This window comes from Canis lupus, chromosome 12 (genome assembly GCF_048164855.1).
Source record: "Canis lupus baileyi chromosome 12, mCanLup2.hap1, whole genome shotgun sequence".
NCBI classification, from domain to species: domain Eukaryota; kingdom Metazoa; phylum Chordata; class Mammalia; order Carnivora; family Canidae; genus Canis; species Canis lupus.
This window is the reverse complement of record NC_132849.1, coordinates 56,742,915-56,765,862: the sequence shown is the minus strand read 5'-3', so window position 1 is coordinate 56,765,862 and position 22,948 is coordinate 56,742,915. Positions and strand designations below refer to the sequence as shown.

Sequence of the window (22,948 nt, the reverse complement as noted above, 5' to 3'; positions counted from 1 at the left end):
TCCCCGGCCACCCCCTTCAGTAGCTCCTCACGGCGTTTGGGGGCAAGTCCAGATTCACTGGCTCCATTCACCTGACCCTTCCTGACCCCCCTCACCCCCTTGCACCTCTTAAAACCCAGTCATGCTGAGCTGTCCTCGTTTTCCAGAACCATCTTCTCCACTTCAAGCCTGTGCACCTGCTGTTCCCCTTTGTGGGCATTTGCCCGGCCGCTGTCGCCAGGCCAGGTCTTAAGGCCTCCCTGAATCAACTTGCAATCCGTCTAATCGGGGGCCTGGGCTGGGTAGAGTGGCCCCTCGATCAGCCCCCACCACCCGCCTGGCCCTTGGTCTCCCAGAAGACTTATTTCTGGGAGCTCTGGTCACACACTTGCTTTGTTTTAAAGATTTTATTTATTCATTTGAGAGAGAGAACAGGAGAGAAGGAGCATGAGCAGGGGTGGGGGAGGACAGACAGAGAAGCAGACTCCTGGCTGAGCGTGGAGCTTGACGCGGGGCTCGATCCTAGGATCTGAGGTCATGACCTGAGTCGAAGGCAGACGCCTAACCGGCTGAACCACCCAGGCGCCCCCACAGGGTTTGTTTTACTGGTCCTCTAACATCCAGCCAATGTCTGAGTACCCTCCTCCCTTCACCATTGCAGCCTCATTCAGAGAAGTCAAGCCAAACTAAGTCTGGCCTCCTGGGGTGGGAGAGGCGGGGACTGGACTTCCCTGTACCCCGAGGCCCAGGGCAGCTTCCCAGGCTGCTCTCTGAGCATGGGCTATCGTGGCTCTGCCAAGGTCTGGTTCTAAGGGTCACATAGTTGTGTCTTCAAGACCCAGCCAGGGGCTCTGGCAGGAAGCTGCTTGCTGCTGCTCACCATTCAGACAACGGAAAGATCCAGATGGGCCCAGAGCACCATGTTGGTTCCTCTTGGGTATTTCTCTCCAGCTCTGCGGGTACCTTTTCCATCGCTGCTTTGTTTTGTGTGATTTGTGACTTTTTCCCCGTAGTCAAAGATCTCTCACTGAAACTTAGACATTCTGGGGAGGAAATTCAGGCAAAACCTCTGGATGCCATAATGCATTTCAAGTCTTGAGAGCTGTCCTGACAATGTAGGCTTCAGTAGGATCCAGATGTTAATGAAATGGGGTCCTATGTCCCTGACCTATGTCGACAGTGAGCAAGCTACTCATTATCATGTATTAAGTACTGAGGATTTGCAGGGCGAAGCAAAACGTTGACATCACTGCTTTGATACGCTACCACTAATGATACGCTTAAGGTGATCTTTTTCATTTTTACCTTATTTAAATCAAAAGTGATAGATTTTTGGACAGTGAGGATTTATGAAACCAAACAAGGGAACCTCACAATGTGTGTTCCCTCCCAGGAGCTATGTATGTACCCTCCCAGCCACGGCCGACAGCCTGGTCCTCCGGGCTCCGCATTCTAGCCGGAGCCGTTCTGCGTGTCAGCCGTCTCGCAGATTTTCTAGAATTGATGGGCAAGTCTGCCATGAGCCAGAGTGACCTTCCCTAGCAGGGTGCTTTCATTGGGTGCACTTTTGAGCATCCTGCCTAGGTCCAAACTGGAAAGAAAGAAAATAAGCATAGTAAGGGGCGTGCAGCCGGCAGGTGGGGACGGGGAGCCCCAAGCTCTGATGCTGCTCGGCGACTGATTGGTGGTGTGACGAGCAGGTGCTTCCCTCTCCCAAGTCTGTGTCCTCAGCTGCCAAATGGAAGGGTTTCATTAGATGATCTCAGGCATCCCCTTTCAGCCCTGAAATGCTATGATCCTAGGAAATGTGTCTGAGAAGTTGAGGGAATCTGTGCCACACACCTCTTCTTTTGGTTCGGGAGCTTCTTTTAAAGTAGAAATTGAGTGGCTTTTAAAAATTTTTATTTTATTTATTTATTTATTTATTTATTTATTTATTTATTTGAGTTCAATTTGCCAACATATAGCATAACACCCAGTGCTCATCCCGTCAAGTGCCCCCCTCAGTGCCTGTCACCCAGTACCCCCGACCCCTGCCCACCTCCCCTTCTACCATCCCTTGTTCATTTCCCAGAGTTAGGAGTCTCTCATGTTCTGAGAAATTGAGTTTTTGTTACCTGCCCTATTTTGTTGTGGCAGCAGGGCTGTTCGGATCATCTTCATAAAGCTTCTGTTAAGTACGGCACACGTTCCTGGTACGTGTGGCTCAGTCTCATGGTGCAGGGTAGGGGGCATCTCACCAATGACAAGTGATTCACCTTTGCTAGATCCCAAGACTGGGTTACTGGCCACGTGTGAAATTCTAGAGTTTGGCAAGAACAGAGGCTGGCCTCTACCTCTGGGAAAGAAGAAACTGTTTCACAAGCAACCACATTTTCCCTTTGGGGTTTTCTGAGGGCCCTAGACTCAAATAAATGACACTTTGTTGTTTGTTGAAGTAACATTACCTCAAGGGTGAGTTGAGTGACCAGGGACCATATGCAAATTCAGATCACTGAAGACCTAGGCTGTGCAAGGGGCAATCTGGACTGCTCACCTGAGTACTTGTCAGCAGCCCTCACTGCTTCCTCCCAGGGTATCTTACTTGCTCCTTCAATGGGGACATGGGGTCTCCTCTTACTGTGCACGACTTACCTGGTGTGTATGCATGCAGACATCCTCCTACCTGCCACACACTCGCACACTCATGCACATGTGCATGAGAGAGAGAGATTGAAATTGAAGCAGGAAGCTGAATTTGGATGGTTTCCCCTGAGCAGATTGAAGTTTGAGACTCATAATCACATAGTCACCCATAGGGTCCTAAGATACAGAATGTAAAACCCTTTTAGTGTTAAGTTTAGGGAAGGTTCTGGAGTCCATAGGAGTCTGTACAGAGCCGGGACTAGCCCTTGGGTCTTATAACACTCAGGTTGATACTCTACCCTCACCCCACCCCCATCATCCTCATCCTCACCCTCACCAGCATCATCTGAATTACATTTTGAGTAGGTGGAGAAGAATAGTTCTAAAATATATGCGAGGTATGAATGTTAACCAAATAGTGAACACCAGTGTGCCCCCCCATCTGGTTACAGCCGAAGGACAGACCATTCCATGTGAAGTCCTAGTCACTCACATCCCTCCCCACTGGGTAGTGACGGCAGCCATTATCCCCGAATCTTGTGTGAATCACTCCCTAGTTTTCTAAACAGTTTCATCACCTATATTAGTGATCCTAGTCTAATTGTGCACACGTGTGAACTTGGTGTAACTGTCATATGTTCTTCTGGAGCTTGCTTTTTTTCACTCAACATTACGCTCCCATGATCGTTGAGTAGAACTGTAAGTCGCTGCTCTTACTTCCGTATGGTATCCTGTTGTAGGACTACCACAGTTTATCCATCCTACTGCCGAGGCATACTTGGGTCATTTCCAGTATTTTACCAATAAAAGCAGTGCTGCTCGTATGTGTGTGCACTGGGTGCTCCAAGGTAAACAATCAGGATTGGAAATGCTGGCCATGGCGTTTGCACATATTCAGCATTACGAGGTCATTCTGAACTGTTTTCCAAAGTAATTGAACCAATTTATGCACCAACAGTGTATATGAGCGCTCCACTTGCTCTGCTTTCTTGCCACCACGTTTTTAGCCATTTACATTTTTGCTAGTCTGATGGGTGTGAAATGTCTCTCTCCGTACGTTTATTGGCCATTTGGGCTTCATCCTCTGCAAAGTGCCTGTTCAAGTGTTTTCCCAATTTTCTTTTTGATTTGTTAAGTGTGTGTATAAGGAGCCTTTGTTATGAGTCCTGCAAAGAGCCTTCCCCGGTTTATGGCTTGTGATGAACATAAATCCTTAGTTTCACGTACTTGAACATATCATTTTGCCCATCGTTTGTGCTGCTTGTCTGTTAAACAGGGCTTCCCTGACTGTGGGCATGATGATAGGTTCTGAAGGTGTTACCCTTCAGGTTTAGATGTGTAGTCCACCAGGAATTGATTTTTGCATATTGAGTGCAGGAGAGGCCCATTTTCTTTCTTTTCTTTTCTTTTTTTGGTTTTCCTACTAGGGATGTTCAGATGTCCCAGCATCATTTACTGAAACAGTTGCCTGTTTCCTCCTGCTTTGAATCATCATCATGCTCATAAATCAAGTGTCCATAAATGTGTGGTTTGGTTTCTGGCTTTTGCTCTTGTGTGTGACTGTGACGATCGAGGTTTATAAAAACATACGGACAAAATCCCTGTCCAGAGGTTGATTGAAATTACAGTGAACCTGGAGAACAGTTTAGGGAGAGTCAGTATCTCCTTGTAATATTGAATCCTCCCATTCACTTATATGGTGTAGTTTTTCGTTTATTTAGGTCTTTCCTAATCTATTTCACTAAAGTTTATCATTTTATCCATGAAAGCCTATTAGGTTTATTCCTGGACATTTGAGATTTTAAATTTCTGTTCACATAATTATATTCCTGCCTGTTTGTTTCTTCTGATGCATGAAAGTGCAATTGATTTTTGTACATTATTTTTTTCTGTACACTGATTTTATAGCCAGCAGTCTTATCGATCTCTTACTAGTGATGATAATTCATCTGTAGATTTTCTTTTTTTTTTTTAATGTTTTTTGTGGATAGCGACAGTTTCTTTTCCTTCCTTTCCAATCCTCATTCTCAATTGTTTTCCTTCCGTCACTGTCCGAGGGAGGACCTATGGCATAGTGTTAAAGCCACCTGTTGTTTCACTGTTACTGGGGCATTTGCTATGGATTTGGAGTATTCCCTGCTATTCCAGGTTTAAGATTTTTCATCTTGATTTGCTATTGAATTGTATCAAATGCCCTGTCTGTATCTATTGATATGGTATATTTTCTCTTCCTTTAATTTGTAAATTTGTTAACACTGCATTAATTGGTTTGAAGTATTGAATGACTCTTGCATTCCTGGAGTGAAGCTTGTGCTTTGCTGCAGTTTGCATATGCATATTTATCTAGGATGTTGGCTCCTGACATTCAGGAATGAGATTGGCCCACACTTTGCTCAAGTTTTCTTCTTTCGGTTTTCTTTTTGAGGTTATGCTAGGCTCATAAAATGAGTTTGAAGAGGGCTTCTCTTCTCCTACATCCAGAATTCCTTGTTCCTTGGATGACTGGTGGAGGTCTTTTGTAAAATCACCTGTCCTTAGCGTTTTCTTTGTGGGAAGACTTGAAAGTGTGGATTCACCCTCTGTGAACTTAAAAATAGTTTGATGCTAATGAAGCTGATCCATTATTTATTTGTTTTAACAGAGAAGTGATTGAGAAGAAGCCAGAGAAGTTTAAAGTCCAGTGTTTGACAGACATCAAAAACCTGTTTTTCCCAAATACAGAACCCTTTTATGCTGCTTTTGGAAACCGACCGGCTGTAAGTAGTAGATCGGGTATATGAAGGCTCTTAGGATTACTGCCTTTTCTCCCAGGAGTCATCTGAAAGCTGGGTCTGGGCTCCATGTGGAGCCGGATTCCCATCCCACTAGAAATAGCTGTAAGGAGACTCTCAGTAATTTCATGGCCTCTAGCCTGCTTGCTTGCTTGCTTGCTTTATTTATTTATTTATGATTTTATTTATTCATTCATGACAGACACAGAGAGAGAGGCAGAGACACAGGCAGAGAGAGAAGCAGGCTCCCTGCAGGGAGCCCGATGTGGGACTCCAGGACCATGTTCTGGGCCGAAGGCAGGCGCTAAACCATTGAGCTACCCAGGGATCCCCTCTAGCTTTCTTTAAAGATGGCCTAGTGGGTTTTAGTCTAAAGCTTTGGAATGTGGGACTAGAAACTTCAAATTCCAAATCACTTGCTCAAATTAGTAGAACAAGAACATAGAATTAGGATTAGACCCTTTCTCCCAGAATAGAGCCACAAAGCCAAGCCTTAACACAATGGTGAATTTGAGATTGCAAGTTTTAAGAGCACTGTTGCATATGGTAAAGGAAGTGCTTTGAGATTTTATGTGCTCTACCCAAATTTGCCAGAGAGCTTAGCCTTCTGGATAATATAGTTGGGCACTAACTTCCCAGTAAGAAAATTCCCCTTTTGAAACCCCTGCCTGAGAAAATGGGTCAGAGAATAGCCTTAAGGGCTGTAAGAATTGCAGGGGATGTGGTAGGTTGTTTACTCATTAGCTCAGCTCTTGAACAGATGAACGAATGGAGGCCCCAAGGGGAAAACTGATCTAATAATTTCACATCCAGAGATAATTTTTCTCTGCGCTACTTGGAAGTAGAGTTCTGGTTAATGAAAAGTTTATAATATTTCATCAAATATGGAATACCATCTATTTGTGTTTACAGTGCACTCTTTTTTTTTCCTAATTTATACTTTCCCAAATACAGGATGTGTATTCATATAAGCAAGTAGGAGTGTCTTTGAACAGAATATTTACTGTCAATCCCAAAGGAGAACTTGTCCAGGAACACGCAAAGACCAACATTTCCTCGTGAGTAGCATGCGCGTGTTGCGGGAGTTCTGTGTCATTACATTGTGGCTGTAGCCTCAGTCTTGGAATGATTCTTTACAGTTTACAGTGCGCCTTTTTATCCTTTGTTGCCTGTATTTTAATCCTGAATTCCTACAAAGAGGTAGTACATTTTAACTCTTGGCATTTGGTCCAAAACTTAATTTTTGGACAACCTGTATTAAATCAGGTCCCCTCCAGGTCAACAATTTAAGTTAGTGGTGAGGTTCTGCTCCTGAGTGGAATTTAATGAATTTCAAAACTACTGGTTTAGATTTGCCAGGTTAGGACTGAAAGCCTAGCGTACAAATTGGAAATGCAACCACGTTGAAATACCCTGTGAGGCTGTATTTACAGACGAGAAGCTGTGTGTCTTCACACACTGACCTGCTCTAATGCTCTCACCAGAAATTGTCAGAATTCCTCTCATACTTGTGGTCCAGCAGAGTCTCCCCAGGGCAGTGGGCTGAATTGGGCTCCTGTTTGTAATGAGGCATCCTGGCTGGCTGTGGACTGTCCCTTGCCTTCGGTGTGTTTCTCTCTGGGTTCTTAGAGTCGAGAGCATCTCCTCAGGCCATGTGTTGGTGAGCTTTGCCCACCCGGTGACACCGGGCAGAGGGGTGTCTCCTACTGAACCATCTGTGCAGACCTAGAAGACAGCTCATGGCCCTAGGTGACCCCCTGGGGGACTGCAGGAGCCTGCTTCATGGGGAGTTGTTGAACTGGGGGTTTGGTTCTGGAGGCTTCGAAGGGAATGGTTTCCTCCAGGCACCTCCTGTGGTTTTAGGTAAATGAGAGACTTAGGTTCCCCCTAGAGCACGTTTTCACATCCCAAGATGGTCCTTAGGCCCAGTCAAGCTTAATGTGGCCTAAATGGGGGCAGCTGTAGGCTGAGGGGAGCCCAGCCCTTGCCTCCCAGTCATGCCTTTTCCTAAGCAGTTCTCCAGATAGGCGGGGAGGGCGAGGGGGATGCAGCCGGGAGCCTCCTCCGTGCTTCAGGACAGGAGGCAGAGCCAGGCTGGCCTCCGACTGGCAGAGCAGCAGTGCGGACGACGCCTCCCTTGCCCCGGCCGCACAGCTTCTCCCGGCCCGCATGGTAGACTCCAAGTGGTCCCGACAGCATCGGGGTCCCCTCTCTCCCAGTGCAGCACCCTGCTATGTGAAGGGGTCTCCTGGTCTGGAGAAGGTCTAGGAGGGGTCTTTCCAGGGTCATAAGGAACTTGAACTGAGGAGACCCTGCCGAGAATTGGCAGCAGCCCAGTGGCAGGCCTGTCACAGGGGACGCGGCAGGAGGGTCCCAGCCCCGACGGGAGTTTGGGCCGGAGGCCTGTGAGGTCATCCCGCTGGCTCGGGCTCTGGGGTTCAGGTGCCGCCGTGCCCACACCTCGGCCTGGCGCGGACCTCAGTGCGGAGGACCTTTGCACGTCATCCTCTCACATCGGGTGGGGACACCCAGCCCGCCTGCCCCTGGAGAGCTCACACTGCCCCTGGAACCGGACATGGGGCGGTCATTTGGGATCCTGGGATGCTGTGTCTGAGAAACCAGATGGTCTGGGGCCTGCGGCGGCCGAGGAGCTGTTTGCTCTCACAGTCCAGCGCGCATAGCACTCGACAGTTTGGATCCGGGGCTTGCCACCCCCTGCCGCGCACGAGCTGCTCCCGGCGGGGACGGGCTGCCTGCCGCAGCCGCAACACTCCAGTAGGTCATAAAGCCAGGAGGTATTTTAAAAATTTGTTTTAATTTCCAGGAAGAGCGTAATTCTTGCTTGTTAGGGGAGATTTTCCCCATTCTGTGCAAGCACGATGTTCCTCATGAGCCCGTTGGGGTCCTTTATTAAATACACACCCTCATCCTTAGTTAATAAGTTATTTGATGCCTCAGAACATGCTAATTCCTGGAGTTTGTTTCGAAAGCGCTTCTTGGTTTTTAGCAAATTGGAATTGGAGAGGGAGACCCCGTGACCGTCAGGGAGGACCCTGGGGACGTGCGGAGAGGCCTGGGCTTGTCAGAATTTCTGGTTGGAGGCGCCCGGAGGTCTGGAGATGCATTTTCAATACAGCGGCTTTCTTTTTGTAGTGTTGGCCAAAGAGACTAACACACGTCTTGGGGATACAGGGAAGATGGAGGGGGGAATATTGCAGGATCGTTGAGAAACACTGATCTAGTCCAACTCCATCTTCTGTAAAGGTGACGGCCGAGGCCCAGAGAGGGCAAGACACTTGCTCGAGGTGACACAGCGAACCTGGTGGGAGTGGATCCCACGTCTCTTGTCCCTCACGCTGGTGAAGGCTTTCCCCCTATAGTTAGCGAGGGCTGATGTTAATGTACGCTGAATACCTTCACCGAGCACCGAATGTGCTCATTTTACTGTCCCATATGTTATTTTATTTCTCTCTCACGTGGACACGGGGGCAGTTTTCTTTTCTTTTACCGTTGAAGAGATTGTGGCTTAGAAGGGATGAAGCCATTTGCCTGAGGTCACTCAGCTGCTAACAGCAGAGCTGAAGGTCAAGTCTGTGTCCCCTTACCCCAGGCCCAGGGCCATTTCCTTGCACAGCGGAGCAGTCTCTGATGCTCCAGACTCGTACTTTATCTGTGGTTCTTCCCCGCAGGCTCGGACGTGAGCTCCGAGGCGGGCAGCTGTCACCGCCACGCTGATTTCGTCCTGTCCCCCGGCTCCCACTTGTCCCTCTTCTGTCCTTCGTGCCAATCAGGTTCCACCTGCTTCACCCGTGGGGCTTCTCTGACTCCTGCTTGGCACACTCGTTGGTTTCCCACTAATTAGTGAGGAATTGTTCTAGAACCACTGCCACTCTGTGAAGCCGGTGGTCTGTCCCCCAGGGTCGTGGATCTGTCCCAGGTCCCAGGCACAGCAGGGTCCCTGGTGGGCATTGCGCTTGCCCGGGTGTCCCTCTGAGGTCATGACGTTGTCTGTTCTCCTTCCAGGTATGTGAGACTCTGTGAAGTGGTGGACCACGTTTTCCCATTGCTAAAAAGAAGCCATTCTTCGGACTTCCCCTGCTCAGATACTTTCAGTAATTTCACCTTTTGGAGAGAGCCACTGCCACCTTTTGAAAACCAGGATGTTCATTCTGCCTCAGCGTAAAATGTTGCAAGCAGCCTCCTGACGTCATGTGAAGACCAAGCACCCCCCATTAAAGGATAGGTTTGGGAGCCATGGAGCAGGAGCTCCAGAGCCTGACATGCAGTCATTTGCTAAAGAGCAGAGAAATTTGGGGCTTTTCTGTCCCCATGCCCTGGGGGCTAGACCTTTCTAAGTGAAATATGAAGGGTGGACTTTATAGGCGAGAATTGGGTGCATTCAGAGCGGGAAGGTACCCCTCGGTCGTGGCCTAAAGGCGGTCGCCCCACTGCCCTGACCTGTCTGCTCTTGGGGTTCCTTACTGGTCCTGTGCATCATGGTGGGCCACTGAAACCGAAGCAGAGGTGGCCGCCTGGGGGCCCCCGCCGACGACAGTTCAGCTGAGGGACACCAGACATGCAGGACTTTAGTAGAGTAGGGGCACATTTCCACCTGTGGAGGTGGGTGCCCCCTGTTCCGCACATGGGTGGGGGCCTAGGGTCCCGAGACCTGCCTCTGCAGGGTCTCCACCCTCACTGTGCTGGCTCGGCCTGGGGGTCCCCTGTGGCATCTGCCGACGGGTCTGATGGTTAGGCCCTAAGTTCTTTAATTCCTTTGGTTAAAGATGACCTACGTAGTTGAGTTGGTACATCTCCCCTCCCATTGTTGTGGCCCAAGGCTGGAGTATTTATGCCTTAATGCATCTGGGGCAGACGTTTTATTTAGAATGTGCTTTGTCCGGCTCTGCAATGCCTTAAGTTCAGATCATAGGTAACACTCGTAGGGCAGTATTTCGAATCCGCCCGACACTCTCCAGCCCCTCTCCAGAGAGCTGGTGCTCTAAACGCGGATTCGCATGGAGCTCACACCAAACGGTAATGATGTCGACTTCTGTGGAGAGCTCTCAAACCAGGTGGTTTTACAAAAATTGTTTCAAGAAGCTATGTCCTTTGTAGATACGCTTATTTATTACTTTACTCTGATTGGGTTACTGTTACAAGCATTTTAGCCATAGTCTTTCTATTAGAGCTGTCATTAATGCATTAAAAAGATAAAGATGTTAAACTATCCAAAGAGCCTTATTCTGTGTATCTCACAGACTGACCCTCTTTCGGAGTGTATGGGTAATACTTCTTATTTTCCTTTGCTTTTCCCACCAAAATTAAGGGCAGGTGGATAAATAAGAATTCGAGTGACATTCTTTTAAGGGGGCAGAAGATGATTCCTTTACTTGTTTATAAAATTGGCTTGTGGAGAGGACAGTTTGAAAAGTGAAAGAATTATTTTGGTAAAAGATTTTGCTTTACTTTTTGAAGTATTATTTTTTTAAAGAGTGTTTTACTCCAATGATTGAAACGCTTTCCTATATTTAAATCGCATTGTGTTAGTGTCAGAACCCGCGACAGTTGAATGAAATTTTACTCTTTCTGTGAAAGAAAATCCAGAGGTGTTGCCTTCATTGTAGCCAGTGGGCTCTGTTAGCAAGGGGGGCCTCTCCGGAACGGTGCGCCTGGCCATTCGAAGGGCAAACACACGTGTGTCGTCTATCACAGATTTGCCTAGAAACGTGAACATGCATGTGCAGATTCCCTTTCGGAGGCATTAAAAAATAAAAAATAGTTCTGCCTTAACTACTCTGGGCTTGTTCTTTAGTGATCTTTAGTTAATTCCGTCATGCGAGTATTTTGGGGTGCCCTTAAGGTCATGCACCTGCAGAGGCAGACACCGCTTGTCCCCCACACTGGGGAGGATTCGGCTTTGAGGATGGCTAGGGTATCCCATGTCGTGCCATCCCTCGGAGCCTTCATCAGGCCGCCCACGTGCGACCCTGCATTCCTGATTTTGTTGTACCTTACTGCCCCACACCGCTGCACTCCGACACACAGCATGCCTTTCAGAAGGTTACATGCTCGGGTGTGTGTCAGGTCCAGGGCGTGACCCCTGGAGGGGCTGTAACATTCACACCTGCCTTGTGGCTTCCGAAAGTGAGATTTGTTATGTGGCTGCACTAATGCACCTGTCAGTGGGTTCATCCATATTTACACAACCATCACCCAGTAACCCTGTGGTCAGGGCGGGAATGCTGCATTTGGGCCGCACATTTCAAAATTGCCCGGTGGGAAACCGATCCCACATATGACGTCATCAGATGATCATCCCGTGTGATGAGGGAAAATACATACCTGGCACGTGGACAAATGATGACACCTTCCAAGGGAAACTCCCTTTACAATTTTAGGTTGAGATTGCCACTTTAAATGTATCTTATTTACAGGCCTCGATCTGTATTTGTATATCCTGGCACAGTGATGAAAATCACTGTAACACCCCATTGTGTCGTGCTGGCTGCCAAGCTAGAAAACACTGTAATAAAGGAGTTGGATGAGAGATTTCTCTGAAAATCAGGCGTGTGAATTTTAAAGTTTTTGGTAAGTTACTAAGTTGCTGACTCTCTAGTGTACGATATCAAGCAGTTTTTATTCTCTACTCAAAAAATAAAAAATCCTTAAGGGTATGAACTGCTCAATATTTGGAATAAAAGAGCCAGTCTTTTCTGAGGCCTTTGGTGCAGTACTGATCCTCCATATACACCTGGGGGCAGGGAGAGGAGGGGGAGAGGAAAGGGGGCTGTGTCTGGGGCCCGTCCTACCTGGTGGAAATGACAAGAGTGGGCGTACATGACTGTAGTACAGGCGGGGTCTGGTCTGTGTTCTTTTTTTTTTTTTTTTAAAGATTTTATTTATTCATGAGAGACACACAGACATAGGCAGAGGGTGAAGCAGGCTCCCTGCGGGGAGCCCGATGTGGGACTCGATCCCAGGACCCTGGGATCACACCCTGAGCTGGAGGCAGACGCTCAACCACTGAGCCACCCAGGCGCCCCGGTCTGTGTGTTTTTTTTTTTTTTAATTTTTATTTATTTATGATAGTCACACACACACAGAGAGAGAGAGAGGGAGGCAGAGACACAGGCAGGGGGAGAAGCAGGCTCCATGCCCCGGGAGCCCGACGTGGGATTCGATCCCGGGTCTCCAGGATCGTGCCCTGGGCTGAAGGCAGGCGCTAAACCGCTGCGCCACCCAGGGATCCCCGGTCTGTGTTCTTGAATGAGATGCTCATTCAGGTGCAGCCACAGGAGAAGACACAGGAGAGGCTCAGGAAAACCACGTTCATTCCACTCAGGTCCTCGAAATGGGAGGCACTTCACGCCATGCCGTGCCACGTGGGGAAGCACCAGGGTGGCCAGGAGGCAGATGTGGCTGGGGTGAGGGGAGAGCCCAGGCCAGAGCCTTTACTGGGGTTTCCAGAGAAGAGGCAGGGAGGGCAAGGAGTGCAGCTGAGGACTGAGTAGTTTGAATAATCTCAGCAGCCTCCAGGCTGGGGGGTTGGTCCCCGGCTGTCTGGTGTGTAGCCTTGGGATGTGTAAGGCCGAGGAAGATTGCCTTCTGGATGCACGAATCAGGTAGAGGGGGTCTGGCTCTGGGTGGGTTAGTTGGCATATTACAGGCGTGCTCCAGCTGGGCCCCTCGCTGCTTCTAGAGGTGGCTAGCCAGTCTCTCCCCAGCAGAAAGGGATTTCAGATGTCAAAACACTAACAATACACAGAAAATAAAAGTATAAACTACAGATTCCCTCACCTCACATTCCCTGTCCTCAATTTTTGGACTCTCTCCTGGGGTACCCCTGACTCATTTTTCTTTTTTCAAGTTTTCATTTAAATTCCACTTAACACCCAGTGTAATACTAGTTTCAGGTGTGCAATTTAGTGATTCAGCACTTAACCTGCGGCACCTGGTGTTCATCGCAGCAAGTGTCCGCTTTCATCCAGAGGCACCTGGCTGGCTCTCTTGCCTTTTTTTTTTTTTTTTAAGATTTTATTTGAGAGAGAACAGGGAAAGCAGTGGGAGAGGGGCACACTGAGCACAGAGCCCGATGTGGTGCTCGATCTCATGACTCTGAGATCATGACCTGAGCTGAAATCAAGAGTCGGATGCTTAACCGACTGAGCCACCCAGGTGCCCCACTCTCTTTTTATTTTGAATGAATCAGTCAAAACCCTTGGCTAATTTTCCCAGATGACTTGAGAACTGTCATAGCTCCTACTGATTTTGTGCATTGTTGATAGGCTGAGACATCCTGTTGATTTACCTGCATCTGCCCAAGCGTTTGGGATAGATATTTAAAAGCACAGGCCCCTAAGTGCATAAAAGATAGCTACCCGGGGCCCCAGGCTGAGCTGCTCCCCAAGCCAGAGCCAAGCAGACCATCTGGGTGTCTCGGAGTTACTGCTTCTGTATCTTGAAAACAAAAACAAGCGCTCTCATGTAGTTGAATATCACAGATTTATTCCACCCCCGATTTCAGATTATAGACACTCTTATCTGTTGAATAAAAATCAGCCTGAACTGGAGTCTCTGGCTTGGAGATCCCACCTGCTGCCGCCCTCATCTCAGTGGTACCACTAGGCTATGCTGTTTCCATTCGGTGGTGTAGGCGGCTCTCACGCGGGTGCAGGAAAGCCAGCTGGGCAGCTTGAGTGTCCCCACTGTCTCAGCTGTACTCACCTGAATGTCTAAACTACTTTCTACCTTGGTCTTCGAAATTGGCACACCTGGCCGGACTCACTGGCCCTTGCGCTTGGACCCCGGGGAACAGGCATGGTGGGGCCACGGCGCCGGCGTTGGGCCTAAGAGTGCCTTTTCCTGCTGGAGGTAATGCCAGGCGGCCCTGGTGCAGCCCTGAGACGGGGCAACGGTCCTGGAGGGCGGTTAAGCCGGCCTCGGCCTCCTTAGAACTCAAATCCGAACTTCTTCGGAATCTGAATGTCCTAGTTGCAGCAGGAGCTATTCCAGGAGAGCTGTGTCATGTCATCCATCACTTGTCCCTCTTCCTCCTTGTGTTTGTACTTTGTCTTCCCACGAGGGGGGCTGAGTGGGAGCAGCACCGCCTGCTTCCACGGCCTGGGGCTGGTGGGAGGGCATCCCGTCTCTGCACCAAACACAAGTGCTTTAAACGCCAGTAGCGCCTCCCTCCTCTTCTGACCCCCTTCCCACTCCTGTTTGTCACTGCTGAAGTAAGGGAGCATCCTGCTATGGCCCAAAGGAAACCTGAATATGACCCGATCCAGGCGGGCCCTGGAAACCAGCGGGCCCCAGCGGCCACCTGGGGGCACAATCAGTTTTGCTTTGGAGGCACAGCCTTTAAAAGACATTATCCGGGCTTGACAAGGCCCCTCCCATGGTGCTTGTCTTGGAGACCAGCCAGGTGTGTTGAGGGCTTGTGGGGAGGGGGAGGAGTGGCCCCCGGGGACTGTGTGGGCGCCAACATGCCTCCAGTTGGCACGGCCCAAGGCCAGACATCACTAACCAGCTCAGAGGAGGGAGCGGTTTGTGGGTGATTGTTGTTCAGGTCTAAGCACCACTTCGGATCTGGGGTTCTCCAGAGCCTGCAGCTCCAGCACCAGGGCTTGTTAGGAATGCAAGTTCTTGGGCCCGAGCCCAGACCCACCGACCCAGACTAGGGGCGCGGGACCCCATAACCCATGCTAGTGAGTCCTCCCCAGGATGCTGATGCTGATGCATGCCCGGCTTCCCGATGACACAGCTGCGGCCCACATCCTGTTCCCAGGGGCTGCTTCTGCACTGAAGCAACCTGGTCTGGCTGCAGCGGGGGAGAGAGGACCTGCTGCAGGAGGGAGGCCCCTGGAAACCCTCTGAGTCACGAGGTGCCGTGGTAACCCTGTGATGCACAGCTGCCAGCCTCGGCCCCTTCCCGGCATCTCTGCGGGCTGCTGGCGGCCGGGAGGGGACCGGGCAGCTGGGTGCATGTGAACAGCAGACCTGGGCTGTACCCAGATTTCCGATGGCTCCTTTCCTCCCCCAAATTGTGGGAGCCTGGAGGGGCTGTCCTGATGCCAGCTATCTTTTCACTGGTGCAGGAAGTCCATTCAGGCCTGCATTGCCTTTAATGAGTTTTGCAAGCAAGTGGCCTCTTCCGGTGACTCATTCTGCCTTTTGTGCGCTGCCGGAGATTGTGGTTTTAAGTTTCACTTTGGAAAGTAACCACTACTTCTGCTGCTTTCTCCGCTGCTGGAATCCGAACAAGTTACATTCATTTTGCAACAAAGAAATGTAAATGTCCTGAGCGCCAGTCATATTTCTGCTCTGATTGTAAAAACATCCTTTTCCGAGATGGATGACAGAGCCAAGCTAAGAAGAAATGGTTTATATGGTTTTCAAGTAACACGCTCGCTTGGGAACTTCGTAGTTTTCCTTCCAGAAGGGCTTGATAGTTTCGTTTCTGTTCTTTGTCTTCCTGATTCATATTTCAGGGATATCCTAAAAAATAATAGACGGCGCTTGCTGATTGAGCGAGGTCGTTAAGCTCTGATTTATTGCGAGAGACTTGGTTCTGGACAGAAGTTTGTGTTCCCGGTTTCATGCCGGCCACAAAGGATGATGATAATACAGTAAAGTCAGCCTCATCCGACTTTGCACAGAACTTTAGTTTATGGGATCTGAACAGATGTGTTTCTTAGGATTAGAGGGGGTACGAAGTGGACAAACCACACGCGGTATTTGTTTTCCTCCAAATAATATGGTCATCTTCCAAACGTTGCTTCGAGCTAAACTCTTTCTATACAGTGTTGTGTAAGTGTGTACGCGCATAAAACCATGGCCCTTATACGATAATAAAACCAAAATGCGTTTAAAATTAAGTGCAGTTAACACTGTGACACTAATAAAATTCAAATGAACGTGAATGTTAATGTGATGGGAAATGGGAGCGGGTGAAATGATGCTGGATTTGGGTTTAGAACAGAGGTATTTGTGTTTTATATTGCATTTGTCAACTTGGTTCTTCCAACTGTTGAGCACGATAGATCACCCTTCAAAGCATTACTGACACTGACTTCCACGAAACACAGCAACTGGAAAGTTCTTATCATGTATTTCCGTCGACGCTGGCTGCTAATGAACTGTTGCAGATTCTTCACCAAGGGCGCAATATCTTCAATAAGCCATCTCACAGGACACGTGTGACTTGGAAATGGGGACACTTGAATTTAGCTGGGGACTGCACTACCCTGACTCCACTGTCTTCATTTTCTCTTTGAAGTGCCCTAAGGGCTCCGTGTGGACATTATCTGCCAACATTTTGCTTAAAGCATCAGCACGCTCGGGGATTGCGATTTGGGGTGCTTATCACACTTCTCTCCCCCAAGACTCTGATTGATGGAACTGAGTCAAATGGGCACTCTAGGGTCAACTTTACTGCCCAAAGTGATAGAAGTCACTGAAGTTGCCCGAAGCCAAATTGGGGCTTTTATTTTATTTATTTATTTATTTATTTATTTTAATTGGGGCTTTTAAATATCTCTTTTCACCCTCAAAGCGGGAGAATGCCTCCCCTCTCTGGCTCCATGGAGGTGGGGGGCTTTCCAAGCAGTCTTTACCCTGGTGTAAATGCAGTCTCCATGCCTGAGTACCTTAGAAGGGGGGAGAGCCTGCCTCCTGCTTTCAAGTCCAGTCTTCCTGTACTCTGGTCACATGGGAAGAAGCTCTGGGACCCCACCAACCAGAGCTGCCTCTTTGTGGGGAGAAGAGGGTGCTGCTGAGCAGAGATCCTGGGGCAGCTGCTTGCAAACCCACACACGTGTGGTCACTCTAATAGTGCGGAGCGTCCTATGGTCTGAAAGTACATCTACTAACATTGAGGAGGCCAGTGGGCAGTACGGCTCCTAGGGAGCCAAAACTATTTTGAAACTTTGAATTATGGTTTTGTTTACTTGGGCAGGAAGTTAGGATGGTCAGGTGAGAGGCTTTGCATAGAGTTAGGGGGACCCTGGGGAGGTGGCTTTCTCTGGGGACTGGGGAAACTGGCCTGGCATCTCTCTGCCCACAGATACCTCCTTTTGGAGGAGCTGTGGCAGGATGGCTGGGCCACCTCCAATGCCCCAGTGTCTGTTCCCATCCACTCAGCACCTGGAGAAAAGGTAGGGGGAGGGATCTTAACACTTTGAGATGAGTGAGACCTTGGGTCGCATCTGTCCCTGAGCTCCCACCCCTGTACCCCTGCAACAGCTGGCTGTTGAGAAAGCTCCAGACCTGAGTCCTCCTGAGGTACCCCTGGACATCCCCATGGAAGGGGAAGAGAGGACGATGGCTTCAACTGGGGCTTCAGAAGAGTCCCAGCTTTCGTCCCACAGCAGCAGCACCTGGCAATGGGCATCCTCTCACGGCAGCATCAAGTCCTCAGCCCATGTACAGGAGTGGAAATTCAGACACGAGGCGTAGTTTCAGGCTGTCAGTGTACAACGTATGAAAACACGAGCTCTGATAAGAGCAAACATTGAAAATGAGCATGTCCTATGTGTCCATGGGAGTATCTCACCCAAGCATGTGAATAAAACATGGCTTTTGGGAGGCAGTTTACTTACAAAGGGCTGATATGCCTGTTCACGTGTTCAGTGAAGCAAGTCCTGTAAGAACGTCTCTCAACCGGCGGGTCCAAGGCCCGCGTCCACAGTAACGCACCTTCGAAGCTCATCATTCTGCTTTACCGACTGCTGCACGTTCTCAAGCACCTGTCGGGCCTGGCCTCCCCATCCCCAGACCCTCTTCTAAGCTGGCCAGCGGGAAGCTCCCTGGATGGTGGCTGAACATCACATCACTCAATTCGCCCAAACTTGCTGAGCCTGCCCGGGCCGGGCCAGGGAATGGAGCTCGCCCATTTGCCATGCGTCAGTCCCGAGCACCATAGGAGGACGTGCTCTTATATTTCTTTTCAAAAGCAACTGGTGCAGTGTCTGGCACCTTCTACATTCCCGCAGAGGTTGATTTGAAGCAATCTGCACTGTCCCCTGTTCTGTTTGCAATCTCTCCCTGTGGCCACCAGCATCCTACCTGGGTGTCATTTTTTTTCATCAGTTAAGTGGGGATCATCATCTTTCCTGCTGGTTCTATTATTTGCCACAAAGCAAATAATGGCATACAACAGTGGAGTGTCTGTGCTTTGGAAAGCGTAAGATATGGCCCAACTCTGAGTGTTTTGATCATTGCTATTTCAGATCACTTTTCCCCATCATTCCTATTTTATTGGGAAAATTGAAGTTCAGAGAGACGGTGATTTGTTGAAGGTCCTCTGACTAGTAAAAGGCAGAGCTGGAACTCCGGTCTCCACATCCAGCCTAATTTGAAGTGTGATAACTTGGTCCCACCGCCCCCACCAAGAGTGGTGGTCGTACGTGGCCCCTGGGACGATGGAGGTGAAATGCGCAAAGGTCAGGGCAGTCACCACACCGTGTGCCCAGCACACCAGCCAGCCTCCGGGACTCTACACGCAAGAGAGGCTCCGACACCCACTCGGGCTGAGCTGATAGAGACAAGAGGACAAGAGTGGGGAACAGGCCGTGGGGCAACTTCCACATTATTACTCAGGGTGGAATCATTGTGTGCATCACAATGCATTTGCTTTTTTTTAAAAAAGCTAACACATTTCATAAAATGGGGTAAACACTTCCTGTGTGGACCAGGAACAAATGCAAAACCAGACCCCTTTTCTCTCACCAAACAGAGCTTGACCTTTCAATTCAAAAATACCTTCAAGGGGACGCCTGGGTGGTTCAGCAGTTGAGTGTCTGCCTTCGGCTCAGGGCATGATCTCAGGGTCCCTGCAGAGAGTCTACGTCTCCCTCTGCCTATGTCTCTGCCTCTCTCTGTGTGTCTCTCATGAATAAATAAATAAAATCCTAGAAAAAAATACCTTCAAGAACCCGTTATGCTTGGATGAGGAGCTAGAACATATTAATGAAGCTCTTGCCAAATGCACCCTCTCCTGGCTGAGCTGCTGGGTTTGCTGGGGTGCCTGAAACCTACCAATTGGACCCATGGGCCTATAAGCCATGTGTTTGGCAGGGCGGGCGCAATGACTTGTATTCTGTTCTCTGTTTGCCACTGATGTTTGACAACAGCTTAACAGTAAAAAGGAATGACACTCATGTGCTTGCTGAATTCTTGGTGTTTGATATCCTGGTGGAAATGTTAATTGGTTTGGGGCTTCCTGTGAAAATGGTGCAGGACCATTGAGTCTGGAGACCCGGAGCCTTAAGAGTGAGGCAGAGGTGCTCAGCTGTCCTCCCCCAGAGTCCTGCTTTCCTGTGGAGTCATTGCTGAAAAGTGACTGCCTCCCAGGGACCGAATTTCCAGCTTCCACCCCTGCATCTAGGTGGGGCCATGCCACCTCACCTTGGCGATGGGGAGCCCACTAGGATTGCCTCTGGGCCAAAGCAGTTAAAAAAATAGGTGTGCTTTCCCCCCATTCCCCTCTCCATCCATCAGCTGGAAGCAAAGGTCTCTAGGGCAGAGCCACAGGATCAAAGGCACCTGGGTCCCTGAATCACTGTGTGGCAGCCAGCCTGCCAAATACTAAAATGGATGCTGTAGGGTGAGAAATGTTTCCATGGTGATGACCTCTGGGATTCAGAGGTTTATCTGTGACAGCAGCTAGCAGACCTAATGGATACAAGGAGTGAGAGAACAGACGAAGGAAGAGATTCACACGGGAGAGGGACGCGGGGGCAGAGCAGCCTTGGGGAGGGAAGCAGCCACCCAGACCTCCCGTGATGAAGAGGGTCAGGGTGCTTCGGAGAAGTGGCGCTTGAGCCTGAGTTTTATGCCCTATTTTTTTTTTTTTCTGTTTTTAAAAAGAGGGAAAACAGGAGATGTATATTTGACAACATGCAAGATGCTTCTGGAAAGCCTTCTTCTCCTGTACCATGTTGTGGGGAGAGGGAAGTGTTAGCAATACTTTTCAAAGATGATGAACGATGAAAAAAAAAAATGGAGCAACTATCAGGCCCAGGAGAAGTAAAAAGTTACAGAGATTGAAAATATCATGTGGTCAGACTAGGAGGTTGGGGGATGGAAAAAGAGGGCACATGGATGATAAAGTCTTCTACTCTAAGTCAGTAAGTAGTATCTAAATTTGATTAATCAAAATACAATGGCACATTCTTATCATTCAGAAATATATAAGCAAACACCCTAATAAATTGTGGAAAGGGCCAGTCCTGGGGGGGCTGGAGGGGGCTGTGGGCGGGGCTAGATTTTGTTCTGTGTCTTCTGGTTAATCCTCTTTGGCTTTTAGAACTATGGGGATATATGATTTTGGTCTCAAAAACAGTGGAATGAAAATGATAAAGGGATGCCAACAAAGTATGTTGAAGAAAAAACAAAAGAACAACAGAAGGAGGAGACGGAGAGGAGGAGGAAAAGAAGGAGAAGTGGACCAACAGGAGGAACGGACGAAGATCTGGCCGCTCCTGTTGTCTACTCTTTAGTACTTTCCAAGGGACGAGTCTTCCTCACCAGTCAGACTCCCCAAGGACAATCCCTTTTATTCCGTCTAGTGGCCAGTTTTGAGAGTACCAATCCATGTACTCATAAGCTGCTTTATGGTAGAGCAGGTACTTACAAACCAATCACCATTGTGGCCACAGGGTGTCCTCAGGCCTAGGACCTGAAAATGAAAACAGACATTTGAAGGGACAAAACACCTTGAAGGCCTACTGTGTGACCAATCAAGTGCCAAGTGTTGGATAAAGGGTCTGAGGAGCTCATGGCCAGCGAAGATGGACGTCTAAGGAAATTGTGGGCCTCAGTGGGACAGGTACAGTGGCAGAAATGTATCCTGCCTGGGAGGGCCAAGAGGGAGGGTGGAGTCCATCTGCGGGGGAGCCTGGAGTGATGACTGAACATTTTCCAGCCATGGGATGGGGGCAGTGGGGGTGGGGTGTACGGTGTGGTATGGTGCGTTGGGAGCAGCTGTGAGCAGCCTATGGTCAGAGGAGTGGCCCAGAGTGTCACTGGGGTGTGACTAGAGGGGTCAGGCCAGGGCAGGGAGGGTGAAGCGTGGACAGAGTATCAGGCCACCAGGGGGACTTTGTGTAGACCCTTGCAGGCAGTCACAGGGGTGAGGCTGAGGGCCCACAAGTAGGTAGTGACCCAGCACAAGGGAGCAGGACCAGAGGGGAGCCCAGGGGGGAATTAGCACCACTTCCCAGTGGCCATTACAGAATCTAGGTGCCCAGGCAAACAGGTGGTCAAGGACACAGACTGGGCAGATGTCGAGCCTGCTCGAGACATGAGGTTGACCCTTGAGGAACCCCCACCTGGTGGCGCGAAGCAGCCGGTGATGAGTCCAGCTTGGTTATAGTTGGTTGTCCCCAACAAGGTGGACAGGAGAGGTTCAGACCCAGGCCCTGCCAGAGCAGCTCTGTTCCGGTGAGCTCCAGAATGGCTCTTCTCTCAGAGTTGCTTCCTGCCCTTTCCCTCCACCACAGTGATGCCTGGCTGCCTTTTCACAGGAAGGGGAAGGGCAGATCTGCTTCCTGAGGCCTCCGCTGAGCCAGGACAAGTCTCACTTCTGGGTTGAGCAAGTGGTGGACTCTCTTGGAGCCCCCTGGGCCCCAGCTCTGAAGGCCTGTCTGGGGCCCTCTGCCTTCTGTTCTCTTCCCCTCTTAACTTCTCGGCCCAGGTCTGATGGATGGGCCCTGGCATCTTCATATCTGAGGAGAAATAGGCAGGGAGCCTCAGCTGGCTTCAGATCCAGGTGTGCTCTCCACCCTGGCTCTCCTTCTTCTTCTTTTTTTTTGAAGATTGATTGATTGATTGATTTATATTCATGAGAGACACAGAGAGAAAGGCAGAGACACAGGCAGAGAGAGAGGCAAGCTCCCTGCAGGAAGCCGGATGCAGCACTCGATCCTCAGACCCCAGGATCATGCCCTGAGCTGAAGGCAGACGCTCAACCACTGAGCCACCCAGGTGCCCGCCGGGTTCTCCTTCTTTATTCTAGCTTCTTCTGTGATTCCATTCCCAGCATCTACTTACTGTTGGTTCACCATGTTGATCCATATTATGATTGTGGAATGGAGGGGGCAGTGATTGATACATTTTGGTGAGTTTTGGTCGGGCATCTTTGAGAATAAACCCTATGACTTATACATGAAGAGGAGATTCTTGGTGGGGAGGCCAAGTTTAACAGGTTCCCTCTGTGGGCCTTGAGTCATGTGCTCCCATCAGAACCCAGCTGTCACTGATGCTGGTGAGGATCAGGAGCTGAGAGCCTTCTAGGTCTCACTAGCAGGGATTCTCTACCTTGGCTGTACATGAACATTAACATGAGGGGGATTTTTTAAATCACTGATGTCTGAGTCCCATCCCAGCCCCACTGAATTTGAGTCTCTGAACCCCCACCCTTCAGTGGGGTCAGCCTGGCTCAGAAGTGCTTACATCATAAATTCTGATTATTGTAGGTTTGAAAGACCCAGACTGTGGGTTCAACCACAACAGCGTGACGGTGGGTTTTATCTATAAAAAGATAAAGACCTTTGTGAGCCAGGGGAAGGAGT

At 49.4% G+C, this 22,948-nt stretch overlaps 1 protein-coding gene across 10 annotated transcripts in view; it reads left to right on the top strand.

The window, feature by feature from the left end:
• The window catches only part of LPIN1 (lipin 1), a 131,503-nt gene extending 120,338 nt beyond the window's left edge, over window positions 1–11,165 (top strand). For all 10 annotated transcript variants that reach the window (XM_072771046.1, XM_072771048.1, XM_072771051.1 and 7 more), the window contains 3 exons: window positions 5,246–5,360; window positions 6,330–6,433; window positions 9,399–11,165. In XM_072771046.1, coding sequence (XP_072627147.1) covers window positions 5,246–5,360; window positions 6,330–6,433; window positions 9,399–9,558 — 379 coding nt within the window. In that variant the 3' untranslated portion in view covers window positions 9,559–11,165. The remainder of the gene's footprint in view (window positions 1–5,245; window positions 5,361–6,329; window positions 6,434–9,398) is intronic.
• The last annotated feature ends 11,783 nt before the right edge of the window (window positions 11,166–22,948 follow it).